Source organism: Artibeus jamaicensis, unplaced genomic scaffold, assembly GCF_021234435.1.
Source record: "Artibeus jamaicensis isolate MK-2021 breed Jamaican fruit bat unplaced genomic scaffold, CSHL_Jam_final contig_548, whole genome shotgun sequence".
In the NCBI taxonomy this organism is placed as follows: domain Eukaryota; kingdom Metazoa; phylum Chordata; class Mammalia; order Chiroptera; family Phyllostomidae; genus Artibeus; species Artibeus jamaicensis.
Genome location: NW_026521883.1, coordinates 4,835,482 through 4,848,266, shown reverse-complemented (window position 1 = coordinate 4,848,266; position 12,785 = coordinate 4,835,482). Strand labels below are relative to the sequence as shown.

The 12,785-nt window shown below is 40.3% G+C and overlaps 1 protein-coding gene across 2 annotated transcripts in view; it reads right to left on the bottom strand.

The window, feature by feature from the left end:
- The window catches only part of L2HGDH (L-2-hydroxyglutarate dehydrogenase), a 41,859-nt gene that overhangs the window by 9,930 nt on the left and 19,144 nt on the right, over positions 1 to 12,785 (bottom strand). The window contains exons 7-9 of one of the 2 annotated variants that reach the window (XM_037155724.2): positions 5,167 to 5,334; positions 4,097 to 4,254; positions 2,878 to 3,009 (exon numbers count right to left, since the gene is read on the bottom strand). In XM_037155724.2, coding sequence (XP_037011619.2) covers positions 2,878 to 3,009; positions 4,097 to 4,254; positions 5,167 to 5,334 — 458 coding nt within the window. The remainder of the gene's footprint in view (positions 1 to 2,877; positions 3,010 to 4,096; positions 4,255 to 5,166; positions 5,335 to 12,785) is intronic. The other variant, XM_037155725.2, reaches the window with a different exon arrangement.

Sequence of the window (12,785 nt, the reverse complement as noted above, 5' to 3'; positions counted from 1 at the left end):
GCATTTCAAAATATTATTTTTTCTCCAGACTCTCTTAGTATTTTCTGGTGTGAGGGTGACTAAATTCCCTAGATTAGTGGTTCTCAACCAAGTAAGATTTTGCCCCCTGGAGGACATTTGGCAGTGTCTGGAGACATTTTTGGCCGTCACAACCAGGGGGGTAGTGCTGGCATGTATCTAATCAGGAGAGGTCAGGGATGCTGCTGAACACCCTGCAATGAATTATACAGTCTCCCACAACAAAGAATTATTTGGCCCAAAATATCAATAGTGCCAAAACTGACAAACCCTGATCTAGACCACCTTTATGGTAGAAATATTCGGCTCTCACCTTTGCATTTCACAATGACACAGTCCAGTCTTTAGCTATCATTCATGAAGAAAACATCTTGCCTAGAAGTTTACTCTAGAATTCTCCAAATAAGAAATTTTTCAAAGTGAAGAATGGGGGAAAATGGAATCTTGGCATATGTCTTCATTTTTAAATCCCTAGAATGCTTACAGATACAAACTGCTGTTGGATTACCATATAAAATTAATCACAGAACAATTAAAGGGTTTTAAAGCTAAAATCAAGAACCCTAGAGATCATGATTTAACAATGAGAAGTATATATACCTTATTAATATATTTGACAGATTATAACTTCACATTCTAATCTAATGTTCACCAGTAAATTACTGCCCAAGACGCTCTGACTAGGCAATAAGAAGTCAAGCTGGAAGCCCGTTGGTGATTACTACAATTTAAGAACATCATCCTGAGCTACATATCCTACTAAAAGTGTTGCTTCAGTTCTTTTTTACTCTCTAGAACTGGTTAATATGCTTCTGTCTTAATATTAATGATGGAACATTAATGGTTTTACTACAGTGGGTTGCAAAATAAGCAAGAATTGGGTTTCAAAATGTGGGAAAATCTATTGATCATTTTTGTTATTATTTAATATTTCAGGCATGTGACAAGGTACAGAGAATAATATAATGAATACCTATTTTCTTACCAAACAGCTTAAGAGATAAAGCATTATAAATATGATAACAGCCCTCTGTAGAACGCTCTGGATCTCATTCCCTTCTCTCCCCAAAGGTAACCACTCTCCTGAATTAGGTATTTATCACTATACCAGTATTTACTTTCACATTACATGTGAAATCCATAAATAATATAGGGTATTGTTAAACTTATATAAATGGTGTCAAACATATCTTCTACAACTTCCTTCTTGTGACTCATAATTTCCCACATTTATTAGCTATATGAATGGAATAAAAGGGAAGGAGTAAATGGAATTGCTGAATGTGTTCAGTTTCTTTATCTCCAAAGAGAAACTCATCTGTGATTGGGTTGAATTTATCCCCAAATGCAACTGCCTACAGTGCTATGTACCCTTCTCTGCCACGTGCTAATGAAACTGGTAACTGAAATTGACATCGCCACAGGCAGAAACAAAGGAGTGTTCACCCAAACCCGCAAGCCCTGTCCAGTTCTACCCTATGAAATCCACTGGTCTAAAGAGTTTTCCTCAGGCTTCTACAAAAGGGGGTGGTAAGCAAATACGAGCAGTGAATTCACTGCAATCGTTTATACACAGACTTTGCTATCCCCACTTATTTTCGAAGGAATATTAATAGCAGTAACAGACACCAGATTTGACCAATCTATTTTCAGATATAAAACATAACAGGTCTGCTAAAGCAGACCACTGAAAACATAAAAGCTTTTATTTAGAGGTGAATGAAAGAAAATAAAACCTAGACATTTTTATCACTTCCATTTCAGAAGGTAAGTAGAGGGGTGAGAGAGATAAGAGTAAAAACATTAACTAGGTTTTAATAGTCCTTTGAAGGATTCAAAGAAGTTGGTCAGAGAATGATATATTAGTCAGATTTAGACCTGGACGTTCCCCTAAGGGAGACAGCTGACATGATTATTGCTCTCTTTCCAGATACAAAGTCAGGCTGCTGACATTGTATACCAGGCAAGTTCAACAGCTGTTACTGAGGCGACAGACACTTAGGTCTCTAGAGATTCATGGGATGGATTCATGGACAAAGAGTACCTCAAAGTACATTCCTGCTTAGGCTTAAATAAATGGCTTGTTCAGGGAAAATGGTGAACACCCTAAAAATATCACCAAAGAGAAAAGGAAATAGGCTTGAGTTATATTAGAACAATTTACAGATCAAGTCCAGACAGCCTTTTACCGTTAAGAAAATAAAATTTTTTAAGTAATCCTTCCTTTACCCCGCTTCCTTGTTACCTCTGTAACAAGGACTCAGGCTGATGGTTACCACACTGCTTCCGACTTCTGTCCTACAACTGGAGCTCCCGGGTGGAGTAGGACCCAATAGATAAAAAGCAGTAGAGAAGAAGCAAGGTAAGATGCTGAGAATAGAAGCATGTTTCTAAAAGGTTTTAAGAATCAATCAAAATAAAAAAGTTTTAATGTGTTTATTATCTAATTAATTAATATGGTGATCCTTTTATACACAAAATTAAAGTCAAAAGGCTTTGCAATCATAAGAGCCAGAGGCCAGGGAGATTTCAAATTTCAGACAAGATGTTTTTATCATGAGTGATAGTTAGACACAAACGAAAAGGTGGCAACACAGCTGCAATGGAGATTTCAGTTTAATGCTGCAAGGTAGTCTAGGTAAGTATAAATGATAGACGTAGTTCAAGTGCTAAGGCATGATGCAGCAATGCCAACTCATGCACTGCAAAGGGAACTCAATGACTTGTTTGAAAAGAGAGAACACACAAAGATTTGGTGGACACTTTGACTAAAGAGTGCCTATGAAACACCAAGCAGACCCCCCTCCCAAGTTCACCTAACTCATGACTGTATTCACAAACTTTATGGCTTTTCCTTACCTAAGTATATCATTGATAGTAATTTCAGGGATGAACTTTTGAAGATGCTTCACTGTTGCACTGAGAAAACAGGCTTTATACACTTCACTGACTCCATAGGAGAAGTTCTGCAATACCAGTTTAATCAAGCCACTGAAAACAAAGAAAATAAAATTTTTATGAGAGAAAGGAATTCTTTCTTACTATTAAATACCTCTACAATCTGTTAGATCTGGGCAGGAGGCATCACAGAAATTTAGGCAAAGACAGAATAACCACATATTAAAAGAAAATCAACTTTGGCCGATGTAAAAAGGAAACTTCATCAAAGGGACATCTTCCAAAGTCCAAAGGTAAACACTTTTCAAACTCAATTAACCAGGGAATGATGGCTGCAAACTAGAATTCTACAAAGCCTGCCAACAAAATGGTTTCCTCACACAGATGTTACATGCTTTCAAAATGCACCTAAAAAACATTAGCAGATCTTTACATCAGGACAGTAAAGAAGTAAAATAGATATTTATCCTACCTTTGTTTTTTTTTTAATCAGCCAGAAGTAAGATACTTTAGCACTGATTCTCACATGAGACTCTGTGGAGCCCATGGATATATATGCATTTTTAAAAGCACACGTGCTTGAAAACCCATCCTAAGCCTTCTGCTTTGGAACCTCTAGTATAGCGTAAAAAGCTTTCCAGTAATTTTGATGTGAAACCCTCTGGAAAACAACACTGCTAACAGGACCAAAACAAAACAAAACAGAAACCCCAAAACTCATTGAGTTCTTACAATAGTAAACGATCTGCATCCCAGCTTAGCGTATTGTTAGTTTTCCACAAAAGGAAACAACTTCAGTTATCAGCAATTTGTCCAACGTTTTTCAAAATGATGGTGGTGATTAGCTTGAAATGACTTAATCAAAGTAAGCCATCTACTAATTTTGAGAGGAACTTTTTTTTTTCAAACACAATTAGAAGGTTGGCAAATCGAGGTTTGGATTGCCAGATATGTGACTTGGTCTTGTTCTTTTTAACCAAGACTTCACCCTGGATCATCACAATTTTCTTGAATTAAAACATGTTTATTCCACAAAGCTCTTAATTTGGATTAATTAAAAAATCAATATACTAATCACCAGTGTGAGTATTTACCCAAGAAATAGAATATCAAGAAAGATGAAATTTCCTACATTAAAAATATAAACACACAAAATCATTTTTTAGGTAAATAAAGTTACCTCTTGGAAATTATATCTGTAATATCTCTGGTATTGAAGTCAAAGGGTTTGTAGCCCTCTCGTTTAAAGGCAAGGACTGCATTAGGCCCTAGCCAAATACTGCCGTCCATCCTTGGTGTGAAGTGAACTCCTAGGAAAGGGAACCGGCTATCTGGGACCTATGGATTTAACATAGTAAACTGTTAGCTCTGTTTCATACTGCATTTTTTATGCATGCAAATATTCAACTGGTAATATAAACCATTTTCTTCCCATGCTTTTAATTGGTGTTATTTTGATCTGTACTGAGATATACTTTTCCACTTACATGCTTCTGCCTAGAAATGCCACATAGGAAACACTGATGCTATTGACACTAACAACCCCCCCCCCCCATCTATTTTTCTTTCTGGGTAAAAGAAAAAAAGTCCTACTTCAGGTTATTTCCTGCCCCCATCTAGGGATGTATGTGACTGGCAGGTAAAATCAGAGCTGCCAGAAAAACACACACTCGTAGCACAGGTTTCTGTAAAGTTGGAATGTATTGAGTTGGAGCACGTGAAATAGATGTTTTTGAAAGGTCAAAAACGTTAAATGACTGAATATTGGTAATTTCATCTGATTCAACCTAGTAGTTCCATAAAGAATAAATTCTTCATCTAAAAGGCTTTGTCCTCTATATCATGAAACTACAGAGTGGCCACAATCCCTTTTCTGCACCTACAGGCAGTGAACTGAGAAAGAGGGCTGGGTGTCCAGACATACAAAAGGGGAAAGTTCTCTTTCGAGGGCTCCTCCAACCAGACAGGAGAAAAAATCGTGTTCTTTCTTGATAGCCCTTCCAATGGTACACTCACGCTTTCTAAAAACGTACTTGTGGGCAATTAAGTACAATTTAACTGTACTGTGTCTGACTATGGCATCAGAATAAAGATTTAAGAATTTAACCATAAGAGGAAGAGGTGAAATGCTTGCACAAAAAGCCCTTCGAAATATCTCTCACTTCAGACCCACAAAAAAATTTTTGTTTCATTCCCTTTCTGCCCACAGTCATTTTGAGAAGGATGAGAAAGCAAAAGCATCATACCTACCGGATAAATATTTCCTTTCACAAGATAGCATTTTTCTGGCTTCAAGAGCAGGTAATCTCCCCGGAATGGTACAATTTGAGGATCGGGATTGCAGCCACTCAACTCAGAAATACGGTCTGAATACAGTCCTGCACATGTTACAACATACTGACATTGAACTTCCTCTCCCTAGTACAGAAGCAAAGAACAGTGATTTATAGGAAAGAGACTGCAGAAGAATAGGTCAAGGGCAGAAAAGCAGATGTAGAAGATAATAAGGATACAGAAAGAGACTTTTTTTTTACTCCTTATAAAAGAGGAAATTAAATAGAAATACAGCAAAGTAAATTGTTCAGCATTTAGGTGGCAACTAGAAACTTAAGAGTAGTGGCATGCAAGAGGATGTAAACTTTAAATTAGGGATTCAGTGGTTGACCTACCTAGTGAAGATACCTAAAAAGACACACACACAAACACACACACTTTCTGTACTAAGACCATGGAATTTAACTATTTGTTGCACAAAGACGCAAACTTCATTTAATATTTTTATTTTTTACTGATTTTTAGAGAGAGAGGAGGGGGGAGATATCAATTTGTTGTTCCACTTATTTATTCATTCATTGGTTGCTTCTTGTATGTGCCCTGACTGGGATCGAATCCGAAACCTTGGGCATCAGGACGACACTCTAACCAACTGAGCTACCTGGCCAGGGCTGAAGCAAACTTCATTTGGATGGTCCCCACGCATTTGGCCTCCTCTGTATTTCAGACAGTTTCTCCTGTTTTATCTCCCATCCAAGTACTAACCAGGCCCAACCCTGCTTAGCTTCCGAGATCAGACCAGATCGGGCGTGTTCAGGGTGGTATGGCCGTAGACTCTCCTGTCTTATCTATGAGTAATTATTCTTTTACTCTCAGGTTGCTTTACGCTACAACTTAAGCCACCACCAACCAATTGCTCCTTCCTAATCAATATCTACTTTGCAAACTGAGGCTACTTTCAAGCACCATTCAATCAATCCACATTTACAATCAAATGTGATATGAGAACACACACCACAGCCAAAATTTCATTCAACTAGAAGACTGCTAATCTGGTCTGTATAGTATTTTCCCATAAATTTTATTTTGTGATTATCATCTACATAGCTTTAGGTTAACCCTGCTAGGATTAGCCAATTTACCACCCTACTTCCTAAATAATTTTATTTAACCCGATTCACCCCCCCCACTCCAACCACCATCTCTTCACTTCTTACAGAGTAAACAACTGGCCTCTCCTTGCTCCAGGTAATTTCTTGTTCTTAGATTTCCTCCCCAGATGATCTATTTCTGAAGCCTCAGAGTTCTCACTTATCTCAACATTCTTTCTGTTCAGCCCTTGGTAACTCAGCCTTATTCTATATCTGTATGCATCCTCTTTTTGCCTAGGTACAAAGGTAAGCCTTTTTTCAAGAGTTCAAGTCACACTTCTGACAAAAATCAGATGTAACTTCTTTGCGGTGAGTTCAAATTAGCTAGATTAAACCATGATAGTTTCTAGACCCTTGAAGTCAAAGAGTTATGTCAACAACAAGAACAATAAACATGACTTCTTCTAAACTGGTTAATATCTTTCCTGTTCATCTAGAGTCATATACCAGAAGTACAAAAAATATTAATATTTTTATGTGATATAAATCTACTAGTTTCTACTTGAAATGTCAACAGTTCATTTATTCTTTGAACATAAAATGTAGATAAGCCATATGATAAATGTAGTGATAAGGGAATTTGCAAATGTTAACGGCATGCTAATAACCTAACAGTTCTCTTTAAAAAACTCAAGGAAGAGTTCCAAAGAAAGAAATTATTAAAAACTGTCACAGATCTCTGAAATCATCTTATGCTATATATGAATAATAATTAAATTCAGTAATACATTAACTTCACATCCAAAGTAGATATTTAGGTAAATACTGAATGGTACATTTATTCCAAAATACATTAAAAAAAAAACTCGCCCTGGCTGGTGTAGCTCAGTGGATTGAGTGCGGGCCTGCAAACCAGACAATCACAGTTCGATTTCCCAGTCAGGGCACATACCGTGGTTGCAGGCCGGTTCCCCGCAGGTCAGTTCCCACCGGGGGAAGGATGAAAGGCAACCATACATTGATGTTTCTCTCCCTCTCTCCTTCCCTTCCCCTCTAAAGATAAATAAATAAAATCTTTAAAAAAAATTAAACTATGTGTTTCTATTGCTTTTTCATAAGTGAAACAGACTTTTCTCCTTATATGCAATCTATAAATTTTAGTTTCCAGTTCTTCTCCCCTGAAGTTTATTTTTAAAGTTCCTTTTCTTTTAACCTCATAAAAGCAGAGATATTCAATTTGATATGTTGACTCACATTTTAAAATTATCATTTAACTATACTACAAGAAAATGCCCAAATAAAAGGCAACAACAATAACAACTGCGGGTGAAACATGTAACCACTGGTATCTCACAGGCCCCTGCACATCTGCCATCAGATGACGCCACACTCTCACGAAAATACCCCTTAGATGAGGGAGGGGCAGAAGCAGACTTTTAATCCTTCTGTCAATGGAGACCCTGGTTGCTCTGCCAGCAGACCTGATGGTAATCAAAGTGTCTGTGGCAGACAGTGATGTTTGATGGAGACTTTGGTAGGCTCCTATAAGTGAAATCAGAGCACAGAACTTTAGGATTTGGGAGGAAAGTTATACCATCCTCTGCAGATAACTATCTTCCTTTTGAGAAAGTACTTCTGGCTTTGACTCAACACTTGACCACAGGTCACCAAGTTACCATGTGAACTACCCATTATTAAGAGGGTATTGTCTGACTCACGAAGCCACAAAGTTGGGTGTGTACAGCAGCACTCTGTCACCAAGAGGAAGTAGAATATACAAGATCAGGGTTGTATAGGTCCTGCAGGCACAAATAAGTTGCAGAGGCAAGTGGCTCAAATTCCCACAACCCCTATTCCTAAATTACCTCTTGCCTCTCAACTTGCCCCTGTGGCCCCATGGGAAGTTCTCTATGATCAGTTGGCCAAGGAAGAAAAAATAGAGGCCTGGTTTACAAATGATTCTGCACAACACTCTGGCACCATTGGGAAGCGAGCAGCCGCAGCACCAGAGCCCCACTTGGGAGTGTCCCCGAAAGACTGTGGTGAAGGAAAATGCTCTCAGCAGGAAGAACTTTGAACACTATACTGGGTGTTTCTCTCACTAAGAAAGAGAGATGGCTAGAAGGATGGGTCTGCAGTTTCATGTGCAATGACCAACGAGCGGTCTGGCTGCATGGTCAGGTAAAGGAGCTCTGGAGACGAGGTACATGAATGGACCTCTCCAAACAGGGAAAGGGTAAAGATATTTAAATTCTTTATGAATGCTCACTGAAAAGTAACTAGGGCAGAAGATGATTTTAAGTAATCAGTAGATAAGATGACCTGCTGTATGAACATTGGCCTTTTTCCCCAGCCATTTGTCCTTACCTAACGGCTTCGCAAATGAAAATGGTTATGGCGGCAAGGATGGAAGTGACATGTGGGCTCACTAAGATGGACTTACTAAGGCTGATGTGGCCATAGCCACTGCTGAATGCTCCCTCTCCCAACAGCATAGGGCAGTGGAGATACTGATATGATCCCAAGACCAATTCAATTAAAAAAAAGGAGGGAGGCGGACTGGTGTGGCTCAGTTGGTTGGAGCATCATCCCATAAGACTAAAACTTGCAGGTTTGATTCCCTGTGAGGGCACATACCTGGGTTGTGGCTTTGATCCCTGGTCTGGGTATGTGTGAAAGACAACCAATTGATGAGTCTCTACAAGATCAATGTTTTTCTTCCTTTCTTTTCTCCCTCCCTTTCCCTCTCTCTAAAATCAATAAGCATGTCCTCTGGTAAGTATTAAAGGGGGGGATGGGTAGCACTTAGTCCTCATTGGAATAGATACTTGCTCTGGATAGAGATGTCTTCCTCACCCACAATGCTTCTGCATCAACCACCATCTATGAACTTATAGGATGACTTATTCGACATTATGGTATTTTACCCAGAAGCATTACTTCTGGTCAGAGAGCTTATTTTATAGTAAATGACATATAATAATAGGCTCGTGCTTGTGGAATTCACTAATTTTTATCATTTCCCCCATCATCCTGAAGCTGCTGGGTGACAAAGTAGAATGGACTTTTGAAGATTCAGTAACAGTACTCGCTGGCTGGCAACACCACCTTGCAGGGCTGGGGCAGGTCTTCTAGGATGTCCTATATGCTCTACATCAGTAACGAATATATGGTGTTGTTTCCTCCCGAGCCAGGATTCACACACAGCTCTATAAATCAAGAGGTAGAAATGGAAGGAGCTCCTCAGAATAATCCAGTAATTTCTGCTCCTAATCCAAATTTCTGCTTCCTAGCCCCACAATTTTGGGCTCTAATGGTTTAGAAGTCTTAGTTCCCAAGGGAAAAATGCTTCCATTAGAAAATAAGCAATTGTTCCGTTATGCTAGAGGTTGATACTGTCACGCATAGCCACTAATGGAAAGGCTCCTCATGCCAGTGAATCAACAGACAGAGAAGATTACTGTACTGAATGGGGGTAACTGATCCTGACTTGCAAGGAGAAATCGAGTTTCTCCCCCCACACAGAGAGCTTGGGGATGATAAAGAGTATGTCTGGAATATAGATCTCCTGGGCTCTCTCTTAGTGTCCCCATGTATTGTTATGAAAGTTAACGGAAACCACCACAACACAAAACAGGCAGGGCTGCTAATGGCAGAGACAATTCAGAAATAAAAGTTTGAGTTATCGCACCAAACTAGGAACCCTGACCAGCTGAGATGCTTGCCAAGGGTCAAGGGACTACACGATGGTTAATAGAAGAAGGACATTATAAATATCAGCTATGAGCACATGACTGGTGACATGAGGAATATAGTAGTCATGAGGAATGTAGTAGTTATGTCTTCCTTACTGTGAAATAAATATATTTGTCTATAATTACATAATTCTTTCTTTTTCCTCATTGTGATCAAATGAATTGTGTCCCTCCTTTCACAAAAAATTCATATGTTGAAGCCTTAACTCCCAATGTGACTATATTCAGAGATAGAACCTTTAGGGAGGTAATTAAGGTTAAATGAGGTCACAAGAGTAAAGCCCTAATCTAATGGGACTGATGCTCTTATAGGAGAGACACCAAAAATTGTGTGTGCTCACATTTTCATATTCTCTCTTCCCCTTCTCTTCCTCTCTCCTTCCCTCCCTCCCGCTCCACCTGGACACGCACAGAGAAGAGACCATGTGAGGACACATTGAGAAGGCAGCCACCTACAAGCCAAGAGAGTTCTCACCGAAATCAACCCTGGTGACACCTTGATCTCAGATTCCTAGCCTCCAGAACTGTGACAAAATAAATTTCTGTTGTTTAAGCCTATGGTATTCTATTATGGTGGTAAGCATGTCTTCAGCTGTATGAAAGATAGTTGAACCTTGTAGGTGAAAGCATTGTTTTACTGTCTTTATTTGGAAAGGAAATGTGGTTATAAGGGTTATGAATGGATGCCAAGTAGAAAAGGGATGGTTTATCCCATGTCAATGTAGTTACACTAGAAACTATAATTGACAGAATCCCCTTCCTTGTATGGTTCCAACTTAAAGTTGACCAAAATAGGAATTGCATATGATCTGGTAGGCAGAAGTAAAACAGCAGCCACTATTCTTCGAAGGTCATCCTAGTCCAAGGTGGTCACCAGCACCCACTGCTAAGTGAATTTATGCTCCATGTCCAGCTCTGCTTCCCACATACTGATCCTACTAACCGACCACCACCCTAGCCTACTACTTGGGTGTGAACACAGAGGCAAGACCTTCCCCAGCTCTCCTCACAAGCTTCTCATTTGAAGTTCTACCTCAACTACTGGATACACTTGGCTTCTTGGGCTGGTTAGACACACCTCTGTTCTACCAACTCTCCGTCTGAACCTTTGCTTCCCCAGATCCTTTCACAGTTGCATGAAGCCTGACCCTTATAATAAAGCCTACTACTCTCATCAGTGCCTCTGCTTTCCTGACTGAACTCTGGTCATTCAGTGAACACACAGCAAATGCAATACTTTTACACCATTCAACAGCTCCTGTTTCAGATTTTGTGGAGATAAAGGAAAGCAGTCCATCTCCCCCTATACAACCTGTGCCTCCCCACCCAAGTTTTCTCATTAGCAGAGAGTTACAAAGGTAGATAAGCTGGTAGAACAATACAGTATCTATCAGTTTTACCTTAAAACGAAACACTCCAAGTACTTATGTTACCGAACGACAGGTATGGGGGGGGCAATATTTGGCTCACCTAGGGATGCCAAAAACTGCTACAGAACAGGGGCCCCTCCCAAGGACAGAATACTAGTATCTACTGGGCTCTTCTGTCCGCCGCCAATTGGAAAGACATCTCTCAATGCCAGAGATATGTGAAAAGGAAATGTTTATTTAATGCTATCCAGGCCTAACGCCTCCACTAAAATATCAAAGTCCTTTAGGGTATACACCTACACCCACACAGCGCTCCCTTCTCCCACTGTCCCATCTCCGGGTACCGTAAATCAGGAAAAGAGCACACGTCTGTGTTGCAGGTCACTGGTATCGTCAGCTGTGTCACCGTGCAGGCAGGATCTCTCTCTAGTTAATCCAAAGTACTGTGGTACCCCCTCGTGGTCCACTGGCAAGAGTTCTTTGTACTCAGTTCCAAAGTCCCTCCTGCCTTCCAGGCCGCGCGGCCAAAGGGGGCGCCCCAAAGCCACGTGGGCCTCTTCTACCAAAGCTGCAGGGGTCAGCACTCTGACCAAAAGCGCATGTGGCTTTCTTCTTCACCTGGCCGCAGGGTCCCCATTCTGGCAAAGCTGAGTGGTACTCTTTCACTCTGCTGAAACCACGTGGCTCTTTCACCTCACCAAGAGGAGGTCCCTTACTTTGCTGAAACCGCGTGGCTCTCCCCCTAATGGCTGCTGTGCCTTGGTTTAAATCTCCACACCCATCCTTTGCAGCTCCATTTCCAACTCCTCCTACAATCAGTTACACCTGCCAGGACTCTCATACCCTCCCAGCTTTACTGGGCTGCCATCATTAGTCTGGGCAGATATGGCCCCATGGCATGGATATGTTAAATAACCATTCCAGAGGTTAGTTGCAAAACTGTTGCTATGCAAAACAGCTCTCAATGGCCCTGGCTCCATTTGTTCCCTCCCCCTGGGGGGTGGGGGGGTGAGCACATCTTAATATTTCCTGGACACCCTGAGCTCTTGACCCCCATCCCAAATGCTTTTCTGAGGCCCCCCTCTTGGCTGCGCCCTGTTACACTTATAATCCTGTGCTTTGCCAGCACTATCATATGAATCCATTTCCAAGGTGAAACCCTCCCTAGAATGAAAACTGTTACATTGCTCTAAAAGACTTTCTCTCAGAATAACTTTACATTAGACAAACTACATTCAGTGACATAAAATACATCACTGTGGTTAATTCACCTCTTTAAGAAAGGGGAGGGGATGAAAGTAAATAAAATAGATGGAAGTAGTCTTGCTTAAGATCTTTATCTTTGGCCCTGACTGGTGTAGTTCAGTGGATTGAGCACT